This window comes from Pocillopora damicornis, chromosome 2 (assembly GCF_964200805.1).
Source record: "Pocillopora damicornis chromosome 2, jaPocDami1.2, whole genome shotgun sequence".
NCBI lineage: Eukaryota > Metazoa > Cnidaria > Anthozoa > Scleractinia > Pocilloporidae > Pocillopora > Pocillopora damicornis.
Window position 1 is genome coordinate 26120610 of NC_142671.1, and position 21637 is coordinate 26142246.

The 21637-nt window shown below is 38.0% G+C and overlaps 1 protein-coding gene across 1 annotated transcript in view; it reads left to right on the top strand.

Moving 5' to 3' along the window:
* The first annotated feature begins 12307 nt into the window (after positions 1-12307).
* The window catches only part of LOC149050515 (uncharacterized), a 46542-nt gene continuing 37212 nt past the window's right edge, over positions 12308-21637 (top strand). Inside the window, exons 1-12 of the mRNA XM_089192935.1 lie at positions 12308-12635; positions 13311-13393; positions 14058-14252; positions 14421-14718; positions 15384-15466; positions 16130-16324; positions 16491-16788; positions 17452-17534; positions 18197-18391; positions 18558-18855; positions 20378-20460; positions 21534-21579. Of these exons, the coding sequence (XP_089049061.1) occupies positions 12341-12635; positions 13311-13393; positions 14058-14252; positions 14421-14718; positions 15384-15466; positions 16130-16324; positions 16491-16788; positions 17452-17534; positions 18197-18391; positions 18558-18855; positions 20378-20460; positions 21534-21579 (2152 nt within the window). The 5' untranslated portion in view covers positions 12308-12340. The remainder of the gene's footprint in view (positions 12636-13310; positions 13394-14057; positions 14253-14420; positions 14719-15383; positions 15467-16129; positions 16325-16490; positions 16789-17451; positions 17535-18196; positions 18392-18557; positions 18856-20377; positions 20461-21533; positions 21580-21637) is intronic.

A 21637-nucleotide genomic window follows, 5' to 3' on the forward strand; every position in this document is an offset into this window, starting at 1 on the left:
CAATCGACAATGAACCATCTCAAGACAGCAGTAGCCTGCAAACAGGCTTCCTGTCAGTTAAGAGAAGATTGGCGAAAAGGAATTGGAATTTAAGTTCTCTCACACAAGACTGTTTGGTGGGAAGTAGGATGATGGCAGCAGGGCCAGCTAAGGCTCAAGATAACTCATGCATTTAACTTCATCAAAAATTAATTTTTCACACCTTTCATTCAGAATTTGGCTAACAGAAAAATGGAGCAATAAATTTTTATCAAATCTTCCCTTCTTTTCATGGGTTTGGTCAATTGAAGGTGGTTAGTGGCGGATATTTACCGAGCCGCGAAGTGGTCATATTAATATCTACCGCCAGCTACTGACAATAAGGTGAATAGTTGTTTCAGTATATACTAGAACAGTGACGAAATAGAACAAACGTATGATTTTTACTAGGTTATTCCCGCAACAATCGCAATATTTTCAGCTCAAACTCCATGCGCACTGCTCGGAAGTGAATAGTTGACAATTATTCATTAAGCGCGTTGGATATGAGATGGTAAATAGCCAAGATGCGCAAAGAATAATTGTTTTATTCAATTTCATTAGATCCTGGACATTTTTGATATTTGGAGCCTTTTTTCAGCTCTGCAATCGCGTTGCTGCGATACATTTCCGTTTAAGTTGACTCGGAATATGAGCTGATAACCGGAGTTGAGTGAATCATCAGAACATTCGAAATTAAAAATTCAATAAATAAACAATAGCCTCCATTTGGCGCGAAAATATGTACGGATACTTATCCTGCGAACAGTTTTCCGAGAGTGTGTGAGCTTCGAGGAACAGATAATGTCCAAGGACAAATATCGGAACAGGCTGTCGTGCTTCTTATTCTTCATGTTTTGCAGCGCGCACGAAAAAATGTTTACGAACAGCTTACTGCGTACAGCGTCGGATGCTTGCTTCTAAGTAGCACGACTTCATAAACAAAACAAGATTTCCCTTCTTCTGTTACAACCATAAAGCCCCCTTCTCGCCTTTAATTGAATTTAAAACGAAGAGCTACCGTAGTATCCGTAAGGTTTGAGAATTGGGGAGTGTCCTTTGGGTGATATCCTCAGATATCCCCCAGTTTTAGCTGGGGAATATTCGTTAACGTGAAGCGTCAGACCAGCTAGTCGCGCGCGAGCAAAAATATTTGATAGATCATAATCGAAGATATACCGATTGATATTCCCTTATTTTCAAGCTATAAGTCCATTACCATAGGCGAGAGAGTGTTTTGTAGTTGTTAAAAAAGAAGGGACATGTTTGCTTGTTTATAAAAAGTAAACCGTTAAATGTTCGTCAACATTAATTCCCGTAATTTGTCGAAATATTTGAAGGATAATATAAAAATAGTCACGTTTGGCGCGGAATATGCTTGTTCGTTCACACTTTAAGGACGAGATTACTCATGTTTGCAGGAAACGTTTGGAAGTTCAGGAGTTTGTTGCACACTCGCCAGCAATATTCACGCAAATCACCACTTGAAACCAGATAGATTCGTTATCTGCTTGGTGCGTCTTACGGTCGTGAAAGTACAATTATTCTTTGATATTATTTTTCAGTTACGCAACAGTCGTTAGTTTGAAAAGTAAGGCAAGTGCTTTGTCTGATCGAAATTTCCCACCCAGGCAATCCTTTCTCACTTCCGAAAAATGAAATGAACACTTTTTTAAAATGTATATTCAACTGTGGGTCGAACTAAACGGCTCACCTCTTTGAAACTTCCAATTTATTAGTTTTAAAGTAAGCCGATTTAAATAGCCCTTTCATTAATCTCTTACTTTTTTTATGAGACGAATGAGATTTAGTTTTACAACATTCTTTAGGTGTCATGTATCACTTCTATCGTTATCATCAATTTATTCCCTTTCTTAAACTTTGCCTCTGGAGGTTTTCCAAAGAAAGCATGGATATCGATGATCGCCGCTGAAAAATTTCTATTTCACATAATAAACATTAACAAAGAAAGAGATTAACTTCCCATTTTCGATTTCCCATTTCATTTCTCATTCCTCATTCTGAGGAGCCCATTACTCGGAGCTTCCATCTTCCATACTTAACCTCTGAATCAACCCTTTCCCGTATCTTTTTATTTTTAGAAGCAACTCCACGGGATTTTTCGCGGGCGTTTCCATAATAGCCAATCATAAGAAAGCTGTAGTCCTCTATTGTTTACGTCACATGCAGGCCGCGCAAAAAGATTTCAGTAATGGCGAAAAGAGCGGAAAGTTCATGCAACCTCCCGCCATTTTTTTAGGGTGTTATGCAAATGTCAGCGTGTTTTTGCGGGAAATTAAAGAGCTCCCCCACATATCTTAGTTCTAAAATAAAAAGATACGGGACAGGGTTGACCCAAGGGTACAATTGGTATGGAGGCCCCGGGTAAAGGTCTCCTGCCATTACCCATTCTCCATTCCCCATTCCTCGTTCTCCATTCTCCATTCTCCATTCCCCATTCCTCATTCTCCATTCTCCATTCTCCATTCTCCATTCTCCATTCTCCATTCTCCATTCTCCATTCTCCATTCTCCATTCCCCATTCCCCATTCCCCATTCTCCATTCTCCATTCTCCATTCCCCATTCCCCATTCCCCATTCTCCATTCTCCATTCTCCATTCTCCATTCCCCATTCCCCATTCTCCATTCTCCATTCCCCATTCCCCATTCCCCATTCTCCATTCTCCGTTCCCCATTCTCCATTCTCCATTCTCCATTCCCCATTCTCCATTTCCCATTCCCCATTCCCCATTCCCCATTCCCCATTCCCCATTCCCCATTCTCTATTCTCTATTCTCTATTCTCCATTCTCCATTCCCCATTCTCCATTTCCCATTTCCCATTTCCCATTTCCCATTCCCCATTTCCCATTCCCCATTCCCCATTCCCCAATCTCCATTCTCCATCCCCCATTCCTCAATCCTAGTTCTACAATCCCCATTCCACGATCTTTATTCTACAATTCTCAATTTGCAGCTGACGTCATAAATTTATGCAAATTAAGCGTCCGCCATGTTGGTGCTCACCTCGGGTGTGAAATTTCATGCAAATATATCGCCATCTCTACCGTGCTCTCTTTCAAATACTTTTGTTTTATGGATATTTCCGGTGAAAGAAATCCAGAATCACAAGAGAATATTCTTCCTAGGATAACTGTGCTTTGAACTAAGCGGAGGGCTTAGAAAGAATAAGTATTTATTAAGTTAAGTTAAAGCCACGTTTGAGATCGATATTTTAAGAAAATTTATGTGGTTGATGTCGATCCAATAGCCATTCGAAGCGAGCACTGAATTCAACTCAAAGTGTCTGTCACCGATAGAAGTCTCGGGCCTTCTTTCTAATTTAGTTCTGGAGACAAGCTATTGTACAAATAAGCAAGTTAAAGCCTTCAAAAGTCTTGAGGCGTACAACCAAATGGTGTCTGGCTTCGTAACATCGGCTCAAGGAGCAGAGATTGTTAACAAGATTGTAGTTGTGGTGAAGGTGAGATATTAGTAGCGGATGAACGATCCTCTTGTAGACATTTGGATTGTCGCAGAAAGTGGTACACAAATATGCGTCAAGAAAAAGGAACGAATATAGGATGAGAAACATACGAAAAGTTCCTCAATCATAAAGCACCGCTCCCAACGCATTACCTCACGGAAATGCTTGGCTTAATCCTTGAAGAAAATTCGTTTTAATTCATTGAGGAGAGCTTCCTTTAGAAACATGGAACCGCTTTGGGTATGAAAATAGCAGTGCCATTTGCCAATATTTTCATGGAAGAAATTGAAAAGAAATTAATCCAACAATTAAAGCGGAACCAAACCAAAAGAATGGAAACGTTACATTAATGACGTTTTCTCCCTTTGGGATTGCGACAGAAAAGAGGTAAATTGGTTCATTAAACGAGCTTACTATTTCCACCCTACTATCAATTCACGGCTGAAATATTAGAGAATCAACCAAATCACTTTTCGATACCACGGTGTTCAAAGGGGAAAGATTCGCAAAAAGTTTCACCTGGGACATCAAAACTCATAAGAGGCAGACCGAGACTTCCCAAAGACTTTAATGACTAATGGTATTCGATAAAATCCAATCCCTTTGACCCAATCACCTCTGCTGCCGCAGCCGAAGACAACACAAAGAACCATTTTTATTTTCTCACTCACACCTTACTACAAGGGCATTTGTAACTATTTGTTTGGGCACCAACATGGCGGATAGCAACCGTCGTCACGACAAAAGTCACGTGGGTGAAAACCAAGAATCCCCATTCTACAATCCCCATTCTACAATCCTCATTTCACAATCCCTATTCTTCAATCCCCATTCCACAATCCCTATTCTACAATCCCTATTCCACAATCCCTATTCTACAATCCCTATTCCACAATCCTCATTCTACAATCCCCATTCCACAATCCCTATTCTACAATCCCCATTCCACAATCCCTATTCCACAATCCCTATTCTACAATTCCTATTCTACAATCCCTATTCTACAATCCCCATTCCACAATCCTCATTTCACAGTCCCCATTCCACAATCTCCATTCCATAAACTTTATTTTACAATCTCTATTCCACAATCTCCATTCCACAATCTCCATTCCACAATCTTCATTCCATAATCTCCACTCCATAATCTCCATTCCTCAATCCTCATTCTTCTATTCCTGCTTTTAGTAACATCCGACAAACTCCAGCAAAAGACACTGGGTATTGCCATATTTCAGGCGTATGGCGAGTGTGCAATAGTTTAGTCAATCTTTTTACCTCCTTTCTGACGGAATTCTCCTAAGGTAAGACCGATTATTCTTAATGTATTTCTCAGCTCCATAAACAAACATTCATTAGCTTTTGTTGGTCAGCCACGACTCGGGACTCGACGCCAGCGTGGCTTTGCATATTGAAACAAACAGCGAAGTCTTGTCATGTAATACTGTTTTAAAATAATATCACATTTGGCCGAAATCCAAGGAATGTATTATTTTGTCATTATTGTTCCATTTAAAGCGTCTTATGCATGGTTGTTACAGAAGAAAGAAAATATTTGCTTGTTCATGAAGTCGTACCAGAGGACACTCAAAAGAAAACATCCTACGCAAGAAACAGCAAGCTGTTCGAAGACATTTTGTGACGCAAGTTTCAAAATATTTAAAGGATAATAAACACAATAGCCTCTATTTTGCGCGTATATTTGTCCTTGGACATTCATGATCTGTCAGGAGCCCATCGATGAAAAATATCTGTTCCTCGTTAGTAACAGGAAATCTAGAACAAAAAAATAATAATAATAATTTCTTGTTTTTAATTACCCATTTTGTTTTCCCATTCCCATTCCCCATTCCTGCTTTCAGTAACATAGGAGTTTGTCTCATTTTCAAAATGGCGGACTTTGCCGCGAAAAGGTCGTCTTGGTGTCATACAGTGTCCTTCCTCGAGAATGGATCATATAGAGGGGAGGGCAGCTGAATAAAAACCGAGCTAAACGGCCCTAAATTAGCTCACGAAACTCACACAATGTAAAGAAATAGCTACTTAAGTAAGGTAACTTTGTCTAGATTATTTACGTCTGCAGTGCGACCGTCTATTCCCATGCAAACCAATATATTTCAGTCACTGAGCAACATAAATGTATTTGCATATTTACGGAGCTTGGGCTTCCTGAGCTTTAAGAAGTGAATAAAGAGAAAAAGGTTTCGGTAAGTAAAGAAAAAAAAAACCCAAGCGAGTCCCATTAACTGGCGTCCTCGCTTACTCGAGCCACTTTCGATGTTACCCTGGGTAAGTGGGGGTAATTTAAACCTTCTTGAACTCTTGCCTACACGATTTTATCCTGAGCAATTTGACACCTAGGCAATTCGAATTGGATCCCCCTGATTGACTTAGAGTCGAAAATGGAAACGAAATCAGAATCTTTCATTTGATCCACCTCTCCGTTTCCTAAATTCTTAGGTCATTCCCTCTTGTTAAAAGCTAAACTTGCTTCATTGGTTTTGCCTTTAAGGTCTGAACCCATTGCTACAAGTTACTTATATTTGCAGAACGTTCACGTACAATATTTGATATCTTCATATGCCCGACATAAGCATTGCAAAATTCAAAATGCGAACACGAAAGCGACTGTATCTAGACCAATGCAAAGACATCTTATGCGTGGAACCTCGTCACCATGTCTGCCGCGCGCAAAATTTTATATTACCTTACGTCATAAAGGAAGTTTTCGCAGAAGTACATCGCAGTGAGTCAGGATATTGTTTATTGACTACGTTTGATAAAACAAAACTAAATTTCGTCTGAAAATGACTGGAAGAGCTGGGAGAGGTTAGTTCATGCTTTGTAATGTAATTGTTTACATCGTTATTCACTTTAATTCTATAACAGACAGTTTTCAACGCCATTTTTGAGAACGCCAATTTACGCTACCTTTTCAACACTTAGCTCAATCTCTAAACGAGTTTCGAATTTCAGTAGACTGTAAGGTTTGTCTAACGAGAAGATTTTGTTGCGATCATTTTCAATGCGCTGATTTGTGCGACCTCGAGAGAAAAGGAAATCAGATGGTTTTGAGGCAAAAACCAAACCTCTAGATATCTGGTAAAAATGTCGGCAACATGGCTTTCTAGAATTAGATTCGGAATGTTTTTTCAGGTTAAAGTCAATGAAACAAACATAACAGCTAAGACAATGTATTTTCTAACTTAAAAAACAAGAAACTGAGAACCTAAATATAATATATCTTTTAATATAAACAACGGTAACGACGACAGGAAATATCCTCAGCGCTTAACATTGGGCGTCTTGCAAACTGAAAACCATGGCAACAACATATCAACAATCCTTCCGCACGAACTTTTTGATACATTTTACTTCAATAATTAAGTGGAGTATGATCGGTAAATATCGCAAAGAAGGTTGCAGATCTACTGATCTCGATGAATTACAATATAGAACGCTTTTTAACAAAATATCGTAAAACGAAACCAAAGTAATCACAACAGCAAATCAGATGGACGGCAAATGCCTTGAAGATGAGAACTCAAAGTAAAACCAATCAAACTGCCTGAAGCGCGGGAAAACGTGAGAGACCATGTGGTGATTGGTTTAATTTTTGTACCTGATTAGTATAAAGAGTGGCGCGAGTTTTCTGGTCGCTGCGATTGACGTATGAATTCACCGGTATGTGGCATGTCAGATATCGGCCATTTTCGCCAGCAATCAAATTCGTCGCCATCGGCGAATTAATTCACCTAGTATCTCTTCGGCTTGAGAGACCTCTTGACAGTTATTCGACAAGGTTGAGCAAACTATCGTGATTTGACAGAAGCGTGCATAACATATTATTCATCACTGTTTAAATTTCATGAGAATTGCCAGGAAAGGAAAAGAAAACAAAAGGAAACAGAGAATTTCACTTTACCCTTCTAAGAAAAAATTGGTAGTCGATTTCGATTCTATCTTATTGTTCGTAAGCGATATTAAATTTAAATAAAAACTACGCGAATTCTCCATGCATGGAATAACTTGCACACGCAAAGTCGCTAAAAAGTGCAACTCCAGCTTGGAGAGAGAAAACAAATAAAAACGGCTACTCACACAACCCATAGTCCTACGCGTAATTTCGCGCGAGCTTCCAAAATTTAAATGTCTGAGCACGCGTTACGCGTCACGCGTCACGTCAGTTGGCTTTTATTTTAAAACATTTTGCCTTCCCATAGCATGTTTCTGAATTACGGTTAAGATGTTTCAGTTTTTTAATTGGTCAAATGACAATCTTGGCTACATACTCAAATTTTAAAAGCTACACGGGTGTGGCCATCACGGGTGTGGCCATGATACACTGCAACAATTCGTCCTCATGGTCAACTTTGTTTTGGAGTGTCGAGCATAATCACAAGGTCTACGTCTCCAATTCTTACGCCAGAAAACACTTAGCGATTTTATTCGTTGATCGGCGAAAATCATCAGGCGCGCCCGCTGCAGCGATGACGGTTTTCAACACTAATCGCCGCGATTGGCTTATAAAATCGTTGATATCTGGCATGTCACTTTGTATTAGCGGCTTAAGGTCCTAAGGGCAGGAACACATTATTTGCGCCATTTCCTCCAATCGCCATCTTTGACGTCTTAAAAACAGAAGTGCTTTTGACAGATTCAGTGGCCACCTGTCCTCCCGTTTGGCCCGAGCGAAATGATGGTTTGGGGTTAGCACAACCTCGTTTGGTGATCTGAACTCCGCTAGGTTAACGGACGGGGAATAACAGCTGGGACTCTACGAACACTGTGATCAGCTCCTCACCGGTCACCACTCGGACCCCTATTATATTATTATATCTCTACGGCATAAATGACTTTCCTTGCAGTTTTCAGTCTTTAAATTTGTGGGCTCCTCAAAAGTGTGGGCAGCTGATGGATTGAATCTCTATACTTTAGTCCAAGTTCGAATGTCTTGTTCTGGAGCAATTGTCGGTCTAACAGCTTTCTTCAACTCTTTAATTACCGGGGCCAACGGGTACAATCTTCAAGTTAGCCGGTCGTCTTACACTGGAATGACATTTGTTTTAAGACTTCAATAAAGAGCGCGAGCCTCTTTTCCGACAGTACGGGTGTTCTATGGAAGATCCGAAGGCGCAAAGATCTCCAACCTCATGCCATGTTCGTTAGGGGATCAAGCGATTCTCTAAAATTTCTTCGTCCCATTCTAAGCCCTTTGGATCCAAGTCCTGATGAAAAAGCATCCCTGGAAGAATAAACGGAGCTGCCATTCCAGCAAGTCACGAACGGAATTGATCATTGAAAGTATACCACGCCTAGTACAAAGTCGATCTTTAATGAGCACTTTTAAATCAAATGTGCCAGTCGAGACGAACCAAGATACAACCAGGTGCATCACAGTTGCATGTCTCCCATCACAGATTGCAGTGCGCGCAGGGCTTCTTCTTGCAGCATCATATCGATTGATGTCTTTTTCTGAAACACGAGAAACACAGGCTGTTCTTTTAAACGAAATAAAAACGTTTGCAGACGGAACAGTTCCGTTAACTAATTAACTAATTAAGAAACCTACACGACGCACTCCTCCTACTTTATCAAGAATACGATCGTTGATGTCTCGCCACCTGCTCTGCATCTTAGGAGACAATCTCTCCAGAACATTTCTTATGTTGTCGGGGATTTAAACCATGTTGAGATACCCGGTAGTTTTGAGGATGTTGGTGCAATCGAACAGGAGAATTGAAACACCTACAGATCCAGCTTCCTTCTGGGTTTAGGCGCAAACAGCTACGCACAATCTGTTGAGCTCTTCTTTATGTGTCTTTATAACAGTCTCGAAGACATCCGCGAAAAAACATTAAACGGGGGCTTTTTTTCTAGATAAGGAGTTTTCTGCTGCTGATTTACGAATTCCTCCTTCGCACGATTTTGCCGTTCAAGATTATAGTAGGCTTGGTCTCTAAGGCTAAATTCGTCATCAGTGTCTAAAGCAGAAGATCTCGGAACCGTTTTTTGCTAAGTCTTCTGACTCACGAGTACGATAATCGCATTATAAAACATGGATCAAATTCTGTTTGGAGCTCTGGGGATCTCCTCGGGAGGATTGGCCTCGCATGGTGCGGATAAGAGAGCATGGACACGACGCCAAGAGTAGTCCTTTCAACATTTACCTTAGCATAATCGTCTTCCCTGGCTACTGCCTTCTTGTGTTTCTTTTCCAGTTTAAGCTGGTCGAATTGATCATTAGTCTGAGAAATCCTATGAGGTGAAAAGAGTAAGAAAAAAAATTTGTTTGTACCTTCTAGGAAAACATTGAATGTTTGAATTTAAATTCAAATCTCAGTTTTTATTATTTAGTGCATCTCAATTTTTATTATTTATTGCCGACAACCAAGAAACCTCTCTTTTGGTTAACAGGACGAGCGAGATTTTGCCTACGGGCTCTTGAGTCAAGCGGAATTGGAGTAAGGAGAACTGGAGGTAAATCCATTGAATGAATATGAATATGTGTTACCTATATTACTTCTTTTGTTTCTAATGGGTGCGCTAACTAAATAGATGACTAAAACCTGGTGAACTGTAAGAAAATTGATTAAGGTAGAATTTACACCAAAAACACATTAGTAGATAATTACATCTGATAAATATCATTCTAAATGCTGTTACTATCGTCATTATCATTGCTCATAAATGCAGTTTAGAATTTGAACATTTATATCTCTGTCACAGATCGAAACACTAGGGTACAGACCCGAATCATTGTGAGTATCTTAGCATATATGTGGGCAAAAGTTGTTACTTTACTAAAGTAAAAGCGAAGAAAATTATAAAGGAGAAGCTTTTTAACGTGGGTGGTTTTCCGAGAGCGAAGCTCAAGGAATACCAATAGCTCCGATACACAGAAAATGTTCAAGGTGAAATATTCAAGAACACTTTCACGCCAAATATAGATCATTGTGTACTCACAATCCATAGGATATTTTGGCTACGCGCAGTACAAATTTTTTCGAACAGCTTTCTGACCCTTTATTGCTTTTGATTTTCAAATTTTAGTTGAAAATTTGATAACACCATATATCCCCCAGTTTTCGGCCGGGTGACACGTTACATTTGATATATTAGAAGGTGGAATATTCTTTTTATGCAGTGATTATGGATAGTCACGCATCTTTTGATCCGCTGGGTATGGATTAAAAGTGCAGGAATCAAATTTGTCACGACGGAAGAGGCTACTCTTCTTTGTTTATTATTCCACCACCTCGTAAGCAACGAAGAGCATTGTTTTGAATAATGTCAACCTAGATCTAATATTTGGCGATAATTTTACCAAAATTAAGTATTGGCTGATAAGTTAAACTGTAAGGACGTGAATGGAATACCGTGAGTGTTAGCAGGGAAGGTCAAAAGGAAAATCCGGGCAACCTCTTACTTTCAAGTGTATTTTAGCATTCAAATGTAAAATAGAAGTATTTTTCTCTTTTAATATAATACTACACAGGAACAGCAACGAAGAAAAGAGCAAGAAGAGCTCGAGAGGTATGAGTATAAACGATAAAGGGAAATACGATGAGAACTTTTAAATTGATGCTTAATCTAATTAATTTCATGATTTTATGTCTAGGTAACACAAAACAGATCATCCGTGAGGCTGCATTGATTTTAACATTGGCCTAAATTCAAAATAAAGAAATAGTGTTTTACTGAATCTTGTAACTGATATTTTCCCTAGAAATGTTGAGCAACACTTCAGAGACGAAAAGTTGAGTTGTATTATTTGCAGTTTGGTGCGGAAGTTAGACTGATAATTAGCACAGGTTAAAAATGAATGGAACCCGTGTCACTTTGGAAAATCTCACGAGCAGTTGTAGCACTTAGTTCTCTCTGACTCATTTATTCTGTTTGATTCATTCTCTTAAAGTGTGGAGGAGCTGCTTAAAATCAAGCACGAGCTGACAAAAGAGAGGGATGAAAAGCTGTCTGAAATTGCCAGAGTAAGGGTTTTTATTTCATATTTTCCATTCAAATTTTCTTTCGCTCTTTTACATGCTCTGTGAATTTTCATGAGCCAGCAAATGTTCAACAAAAATTTCAACATAAAAACCGTCTTTATACAGTAAGTTATCGCGTGCAGTTTAGTAACTTTGCAAAAACATCTACGTTATCGTGTTTTAAAAAAGTATGAAAAGTAAGACTCGCAAATCCGTGCAAAGCAAATGCTAGACCCTGTTGTCATTTTTTTTAGAAACTGGTAAATATGGGGTCCCTTATAAATTTTTATGTCTGCCACAAATTTCCATGAAACCTCACAGACTCCTTAATATTGATATTTTTTAATAAATGTTTATCAACAAGCAACGAATATGATTTTTTTTCAGTAAAAAGTTAGAAAGCACAATGATCTTCTAAGTGGTCCATTAGATCTTAAATTAATAGACGACAGGTTTCCATAGTTACACATTAGGTTACATTCGCATGACTTTTTTTTTTTGACAGCTGAAAGAAGACATTCAAGTCCAAAGTAATAAAGCTCAGCGAGAAGCTAGAAAAGGAGAGGAACTTAAAAAGGAGTTGAGTCAAGCAAAGAGCGATTTAGAAAATAGAACTGCTGAGCTGCAGACAAAAGCAGGAAATCTTCAACGTGCACAGGAAGACATCACAAAACTTGACCAGCAACTCAAGGAACAGAGGGTAAATTTGTTTAGAGTTTTTATTCAATTTTCATTTGTCTTCAAAAAAAAAAAAAAACTTTTAAGCTTCCCTTAGTCATGGATACTTCTTTAATTAGAGAGGAATGGCTTCCAAGTGTTGATGATAATATTTGATTTATTTTAGATAATGAATGAAAAAGCTGTGGAGTATACGGATGTGTTGAATGCTCGCCTAAACAAAGTCCAGCAAGATTTTGATCAGAAACTTGTCAGCATTGATCGGCTGGCCACGGAAAACACACAGAAAGCAGCGGAGTTGAAGGCAAAGGAAGACGAGATAAACGGGCTGAGACAGGAAACACTGCACCAAAGTGCAATGGCAGAAGCCATCCAGAGAAAGCTGAGAGCCATTGAGGATCAGAAGATTGAGGCTGAACAACGAGAAGAAACTCTTAAAGGACAAGTTTCTGCCTTGAAAAAAGGTAAGTGGAATGATGGTATGAAAAGAGAATGTTTGTCTATTTTGAAACTAGGCAGATCTCAGACATATCTGGCTTTCCCTTTTCCTCATTTCTAGAGTAGCCCCAACGAGGCAAAGTCACCTTAATCAAGACTTTGCTGTAGATTTAAGGGACTTACAAATATAGACAAGGTCAACCACAAATTGCAGCTTTTTCAAAGTGTTATCCTGTTAACTAAGTTATTTTTGTTGTATGATTAGTACTAAGGTGAGCTGCAATTTATGGAACGGCAGGAAAGAAGCTTTTCCAGTCTCCCAGACCCTAGTTGTGTGCAACTACCAACTGAGCTACGAAGCCACACACTGGTAGCGGGGCACAACATAAAGGATTGTTATGATAATAAACTTTTAGTTCAATGTTAGAAATTATGTTGCTATCCATTGCGGTGAATATTTTGATAGATGTTGTATGGTTCGTGTCACGATATTGAGTCAGGCAAACAATTCATGTCGATTGCCTGACTCATTACGGTGACATAAACGATAAAAATTCTATTAAATTCTTTAGTTCTCGTTAAAATCTATGTCATTACAAATAGTGATAATTAGATCGTCAAACATGCTTACCAATTAAGATTACTCAAATGAGATGTAACCATTACAATCTATAAACTCTCCCTTCCTTTATTGTAATCAGAACTTGAATCAAGCAGAATGGAAGCTGAAGCAGATAAAAAAGCCATCGATGATCTTGTCTGCGAAAGGGACATCCTTAACCAGGTACTTTACTCTTATCGATTTTACTCTTAATCTGGGCTTAGGAGTTTTTTGTTTTCGGTTTTTAGAAGGGGATGTTGTATCTAATATTTGGTTTTATTTTTGTCAATAAACCCTTTAAAAAATTTTGAATTTGGAGTCAAGAGGTTCTTGTTGTCGGACCTCATCCCGTTTGCTGCGTTTTGAATGAACCTGGAGTATTTACATTCCTCCTGGATAAGCTGCTGGCAAACATCTGTATTCTAAATTTTGAAGACAAAAACATCTTCAAACAGTTGCTCATCGTTTGTTCTTAAGTAAATTTTTAAAGTTAGAGAAAATGCAGTTTTTGACTCATTACAACGTATGACTCTAAACTTGCCAATCTATGCCAAGCAAGTGCTAGACCCTGCTGTCATTTTGTTGTAGAAACTGGCAAATATAAGGTCTCATATAAATCTTGATGTGTTTGCCACAAATGTCGATGAAACCTCTCGGACTCCCCAATATTGCTATGTATGTAATAACAATGGTTATGAAAAAGCAACGAATATGATTTTTTTTGTTTCAGTAAAAGGTTAGAAAGCAAGATTATCTTCTGAGGGGTCCATCACATTTTAAAATTAATGGAAACAGGTTTCCATAGTTATGCGATAGGTTAAATTTGTTTGATTTTTTGTTTTCACAGGTTAAAGTAGACATCCAAGTCCAAAGTGACAGAGCTCAGAAAGAAGCAAAAAAAGGGGAGGAACTTGAAAAGGAGTTGAGTCAAGCAAAGAGCGATTTAGAAAATAGAACTGCTGAGCTGAAGACAAAAACAGAAAATCTTCAACGTGCACAGGAAGACATCACAAAACTTGACCAGCAACTCAAGGAACAGAGGGTAAATTTGTTAAGAGTTTCTATTCAATTTTCATTTGTCTTCAAACGTTCATGTCAAAATTCTCGCGATAGAAAAAAAAATTTTAGGCTTTCCTCGGTCATGGATACTTCTTTAATTAGAGAGGAAAGGCTTTCAAGTGTTGATGATAATATTTGATTTATTTTTTAGATAATGAATGAAAAAGCTATGGAGTATACAGACGTGTTGAATACTCGCCTAAACAAAGTCCAGCAAGATTTTGATCAGAAACTTGTCAGCATTGATCGGCTGGCCACGGAAAACACACAGAAAGCAGCCGAGTTGAAGGCAAAGGAAGACGAGATAAACGGGCTGAGACAGGAAACACTGCACCGAAGTGTAGTGGCAGAAGCCATCCAGAGAAAGCTGAGAGCCATCGAGGATTTGAAGATTAATGCTGAACAACGAGAAGAAACTCTTAAAGGACAAGTTTCTTGCTTGAAAAAAGGTAAGTGGAATGATGGTATGAAAAGAGAATGTTTGTCTTTTTTGAAACTAGGCAGATCTCAGACATATCTGGCTTTCCCTTTTTCTCAGTTCTAGAGGAGCCCAACAAGGCAAAGTCACCTTAATCGTGATTTTGCGTGTAGATTTAAGGGACTTACAAATATAGACAAGGTCAACTACAATGCAGCTTTTTCAAAGTATTATCCTATATATAAGTTATCTTTGTTGTATGATTAAAAGAAAGGTGAGCTGCAATTTATACAACGGCAGGGAAGAAGCTTTCCAGTCTCCCAGACACTAGTTGTGTGCAACTACCAACTGAGCTACGAAGCTACACGCTGGGAGCGGGGCACAATTTAAAGGATTCTTGTGATAATAAACTTTTAGTTCAGTGATAGAAATTATGTTGGTATCCATTGTGGTGATTATTTTTATAGAAGTTGTATGGTTCGTGTCACGGTATGGAGTCAGGCGAACAATTCATATCGATTGCCTGACTCAATATGGTGAGATAAACATTAAAACATCTATTAAATTCTTTAGTTCTCGTTAAAAACTTTATGTCATTACAAATGATAATAATTAGATTGTTCGACATACTTATCAATTAAAATTGCTCAAATGAGATGACAATCTATAATCTCTCTCTTCCTTTATCTTATTCAGAACTTGAATCAAGGAAAAATCAAGCTGAAGCAGATAAAAAAGCCATCGATGATCTTGTCTGTGAAAGGGACATCCTTAACCAGGTACTTTACTCTTGTCAATTTTATACTTAATCTGAGCTTAGGTAGTTTGTGTTTTTGGTTTTTAGAAGGGGATGTTATATTAAATATTTTATTTTATTTTTGTTGACAAATCCTTTAAAAATGTTTGAATTTGGAGTCAAGTGGCTCTTGTTCTCGGACCTCATCCTGTTTACTGCGTTATAAATGAACCTGGAGTATTTACATTCCTCCTAGTTAAACCACGAGCATATATCTGTACTCAAAAGTTTAAAGACAAAAACATCTTCCTACAGTAGCTCATCGTGAGTTCTTAGGTACATTTTTAAAGTTAGAGAAAATGCAGTTTTTGACTCATTACAACGTATGACTATAAACTTGTCAATCTATGCCAAGGAAGTGCTTGACCCTGTTGTCATTTCTTTGTAGAAGTTGGCAGATATAGGGTCTCATATATAAATCTTGATATGTTTGCCACAGATGTCCATCAAACCTCTCCGACTCCCTAATATTGCTATCTTTATAAATGGTTATTAAGAAGCAAGGAATATCATTTTTTTCTTCCAGTAAAAAGGTTAGAAAGCAAGATTATCCTCTAAGGTGTCCATCACATTTTAAAATTAATGGAAACAGGTTTCCATGGTTAAAAATTTGGTTAAATTTGTGGGATTTTTTTTGTTCCGACAGTTTAAAGAAGAAATCCAAGTCCAAAGTGATCAAGCCCAGCGAGAAGCTAGAAAAGGAGAGGAACTTAAAAAGGAGTTGAGTCAAGCAAAGAGCGATTTAGAAAATAGAACTGCTGAGCTAATGACAAAAACAGAAAATCTTCAACGTGCACAGGAAGACATCACAAAACTTGACCAGCAACTCAAGGAACAGAGGGTAAATTTGTTAAGAGTTTCTATTCAATTTTCATTTGTCTTCAAACGTTCATGTCAATATTCGCACGATAGAAAAAAAACTTTTAGGCTTCCCCTGGTTATGGATACTTCTTTAATTAGAGAGGAATGGCTTTCAAGTGTCGATGATAATATTTGGTTTATTTTAGATAATGAATGAAAAAGCTGTGGAGTATACGGATGTGTTGAATGCTCGCCTAAACAAAGTCCAGCAAGATTTTGATCAGCAACTTATCAGTATTGATCGGCTGGCCACGGAAAACACACAGAAAGCAGCGGAGTTGAAGGCAAAGGAAGACGAGATAAACGGGCTGAGACAGGAAACACTGCACCAAAGTGCAATGGCAGAAGCCATCCAGAGAAAGCTGAGAGCCATCGAGGATTTGAAGATTGAGGCTGAACAACGAGAAGAAACTCTTAAGGGACAGGTTTCTTGCTTGAAAAAAGGTAAGTGGAATGATGGTATGAAAAGAGAATGTTTGTCTTTTTTGAAACTAGGCAGATCTCAGACATATCTGGCTTTCCCTTTTCTTCAGTTCTAGAGGAGCCCAACAAGGCGAAGTCACCTTAATCGTGATTTTGCGTGTAGATTTAAGGGATTAACAAATATAGGCAAGGTCAACTACAATGCAGCTTTTTTAAAGTATTATCCTATATATAAGTTATCTTTGTTGTATGATTAAAAGAAAGGTGAGCTGCAATTTATGGAACGGCAGGAAAGAAGCTTTCCAGTCTCCCAGACACTAGTTGTGTGCAACTGCCAACTGAGCTACGAAGCCACACGCTGGGAGCCACACAATTTAAAGGATTCTTGTGATAATAAACTTTTAGTTCAGTGATAGAAATTATGTTGGTATCCATTTTGGTGATTATTTTTATAGATGTTGTATGGTTCGTGTCACGATATGGAGTCAGGCGAACAATTCATATCGATTGCCTGACTCAATATGGTGAGATAAACATTAAAACATCTATTAAATTCTTTATTTATCGTTAAAAACTTTATGACATTACAAATGATAATAATTAGATTGTTCGACATACTTATCAATTAAAATTGCTCAAATGAGATGACAATCTATAATCTCTCTCTTCCTTTATCTTATTCAGAACTTGAATCAAGGAAAAATCAAGCTGAAGCAGATAAAAAAGCCATCGATGATCTTGTCTGTGAAAGGGACATCCTTAACCAGGTACTTTACTCTTGTCAATTTTATACTTAATCTGAGCTTAGGTAGTTTGTGTTTTTGGTTTTTAGAAGGGGATGTTATATTAAATATTTTATTTTATTTTGTCGACAAATCCTTTAAAAATGTTTGAATTTGGAGTCAAGTGGCTCTTGTTCTCGGACCTCATCCTGTTTACTGCGTTATAAATGAACCTGGAGTATTTACATTCCTCCTAGTTAAACCACGAGCATATATCTGTACTCAAAAGTTTAAAGACAAAAACATCTTCCTACAGTAGCTCATCGTGTGTTCTCAGGTACATTTTTAAAGTTAGAGAAAATGCAGTTTTTGACTCATTACAACGTATGACTATAAACTTGCCAATCTATGCCAAGGAAGTGCTTGACCCTGTTGTCATTTCTTTGTAGAAGTTGGCAGATATAGGGTCTCATATATAAATCTTGATATGTTTGCCACAGATGTCCATCAAACCTCTCCGACTCCCTAATATTGCTATCTTTATAAATGGTTATTAAGAAGCAAGGAATATCATTTTTTTCTTCCAGTAAAAAGGTTAGAAAGCAAGATTATCTTCTAAGGTGTCCATCACATTTTAAAATTAATAGAAACAGGTTTCCATGGTTAAAAATTTGGTTAAATTTGTGGGATTTTTTTTGTTCCGACAGTTTAAAGAAGAAATCCAAGTCCAAAGTGATCAAGCCCAGCGAGAAGCTAGAAAAGGAGAGGAACTTAAAAAGGAGTTGAGTCAAGCAAAGAGCGATTTAGAAAATGGAACTGCTGAGCTGAAGACAAAAACAGAAAATCTTCAACGTGCACAGGAAGACATCACAAAACTTGACCAGCAACTCAAGGAACAGAGGGTAAATTTGTTAAGAGTTTCTATTTAATTTTCATGTCTTCAAACATCATGTCAATATTCGCGCTATAGAAAAAAAAACTTTTAGGCTTCCCCTGGTTATGGATACTTCTTTAATTAGAGAGGAATGGCTTTCAAGTGTCGATGATAATATTTGGTTTATTTTTTAGATAATGAATGAAAAAGCTGTGGAGTATACGGATGTGTTGAATGCTCGCCTAAACAAAGTCCAGCAAGATTTTGATCAGCAACTTATCAGCATTGATCGGCTGGCCACGGAAAACACACAGAAAGCAGTGGAGTTGAAGGCAAAGGAAGACGAGATAAACGGGCTGAGACAGGAAACACTGCACCAAAGTGCAATAGGAGAAGCCATCCAGAAAAAGCTGAGAGCCATTAAGGATCAGAAGATTGAGGCTGAACAACGAGAAGAAACTCTTAAAGGACAAGTTTCTTGCTTGAAAAAAGGTAAGTGGAATGATGGTATGAAAAGGGAATGTTTGTCTTTTTTAAAAACTAGACAGATCTCAGACATATCTGGCTTTCCCTTTTTCTCAGTTCTAGAGGAGCCCAACGAGGCAAAGTCACCTTAATCGTGATTTTGCGTGTAGATTTAAGGGACTTACAAATATAGACAATGTCAATTACAAATTGCAGCTTTTTCCAAGTGTTATCCTGTTAAATAAGTTATCTTTGTTGTATGATTAGTACTAAAGTGAGCTGCAATTTATGCAACGGCAGGAAAGAAACTTTTCCAGTCTCCCAGACACTAGTTGTGTGCAACTACCGACTGAGCTACGAAGCCACACGCTGGGAGCAGGGCACATTTTAAAGGATTCTAATAATAATTAATTTTAAGTGCAATGCTGAAAATAGAGAGTAATATATGGGTGTACATTGATATGGAATTTCTCTTCGAGTGTTCCATATCTATAATTAACTGTGTAATATATAGATTTAGCCAAGCCTAAAAGAGGAGCTCGCTTTTTTTTTTCCCGTACGTCCCAAGGGTTCAACGCCTTGCGCCGGCCAGGACTAGAACTCGGGTCGTCCGACTCGGAACCCAGTGCACTGACCACTGGACTACTGGACAGAGCCGTGGCGTTGGAGTGCCCGCGGCACAGTTAACAACACATGTTAAAAGTAGCACCTTGTACGGTCGTACATCCAAATTCATGATGAAAAAATGCGTTGAATTATAACAAAAAAAAACAATAAACATACTTTTCACTCAAAAAAAATTCTTAGTTATTGACTTTGTCCTCACCGACAGAAGAAATATTTCACGTACAGTGCCAAAATCGGCCAGTGGCAACTCTACCAGCTTGGCTCCAGCAGTCGATTGTTGTTCTCAGCCGCGAGAAATGCCATTACCAAAGCCACTGAATACGTAACTTTCGGTTTTTCTTTTCGCACTTTGGTTTTCTTCCCATTCTAGAAAAGTTTGAACGTCTGTGTCTGTGAACGATACGGATTTTTCAGTTTTTTAACAGCCATAATCCGAGAAAATTTCGACGAAAGACCTTGGATTGAGAATGGTCAAGGCTTTATTGTTCATTCTTCAACCTAACAGAGTGGTGAGAAAGGCGAGTGACGTGCTAGCAGCTGATTGGTGATATCAAACACACGCGAAAAAATATCGTATATTTTCAAGTGCGTTGTTACGGCTTTTCTCAGGGCTGGAAATCCTAGTATAACACCATAGTTTATATGATAAATTATGTTATTATTCATCGTGGTGAATAACTTGATAGGTGTTTAATCGTTTGTCTTATGATAAAGAGTCAGGCGACCAATTCATATTGATAGCCTGACTCTATATTTTGAGATAAACAATAAAACGTCTATCAAATGTTTTAGTTCGTGTTAAAAGTTGATGTAATTACAAATCATGATAATTAGATTGTTTGACATATTTAGAAATTAAGATTACTCAAATGAGATTTAACCTTTACAATCTATAGAATTTCTCTGCCTTTATCTTAATCAGAACTTGAATCAAGCAGGAAGCAGACTGAAGCAGATAAAAAAGCCATCGATGATCTTGTCTGTGCAAGGGGCATCCTTAACAAGGTACTTCACCCTTGTCAATTTTACTCTTAATCTGAGCTTGGGTGTTTTAGGGTTTTGGTTTTTAGAAGAGGATGTTATATCTAGTATTTGCTTTTATTTTAGTTTATCAATCTTTTAAAAAGTGTCCAAATTCTGTTATAACCTCAGGAACATTGATGTTTGATTAAAAGGGAATGTGGATTTTGGATGAAACATCGTTCTTTTTATGAAAAAGATCATCGCTTAGATAATTCTCCTTAGGTGGGCTAAAAACAGGACCAGGACCTCATCCTGTTTGCTGCGTTATGAATGCACTTGAATCGAATCGAATGTTTGTCCATTGCAGGTTCCCCTCCTCCCACCCCTCCCCTGGACTGACTGCTAGTCCATTACAGGTTACTCTCCTCCCACCCCACCCTTAGGAAGTCTTAAGGCACCCTAAGGCACCGCAATTTTTCTCATCCTATGTTATTGCGTATAATTAATAAGAGAGAGGATTTGAGTTTGTTTATGTGCTTAAATACACACAGGAGGAGATGGAAGCAAAAGAAAAAATAAAAATGTAAGTACTAAAGGTTGTCTCATTCGTTGCATTAGCACCCTGCTTTTTAAGTGCTTTCATGTCTCCCGATCTTGCTGCAAATGTATAAGCTAGAAAGTTATACCTGTGTCAACTTGTGGTTAATGTTTGCTTACCTGAAAAATACTGAAATTAGTAAACAACTGCTAAGTCTGTCTTAGAGTCAAATTTTGGCATCGCAAGCTGTCGGATTATTCGCACACAATCAATTATCAATTAATCAATTTGGGAAGTTACAACCTTTTCCCCTTATTTTAGACCCTGCAGCACCCTTTTGCCTCTCTCGTAATACTTAATTCCTTGTTAAAAATTAACACTTCTTCTAGAATTAGTAAGAGCCATAAACATTTCTATTTGCTTGAAAATATTTGGTTCACATATTTTCCCAATTTTAAACTATTCCTTAACGCTATAAGAGTTAAGGAGCTCCAGTAAAATGACACAAAAGGACATTTTGTTTGTCTTCGTGAAGTGATATCACAGAGTGTTGTAAATTTTTTTCTTCTTTTTACAGAGAATTGAAGAAATTAGAGAGAAACTTCGCTATCTATCGCTTGGAGGTAAAATATCTGTAATTGAGCACTTTGTACGTAGAACGCTTTATCTTGTTGGTGAATC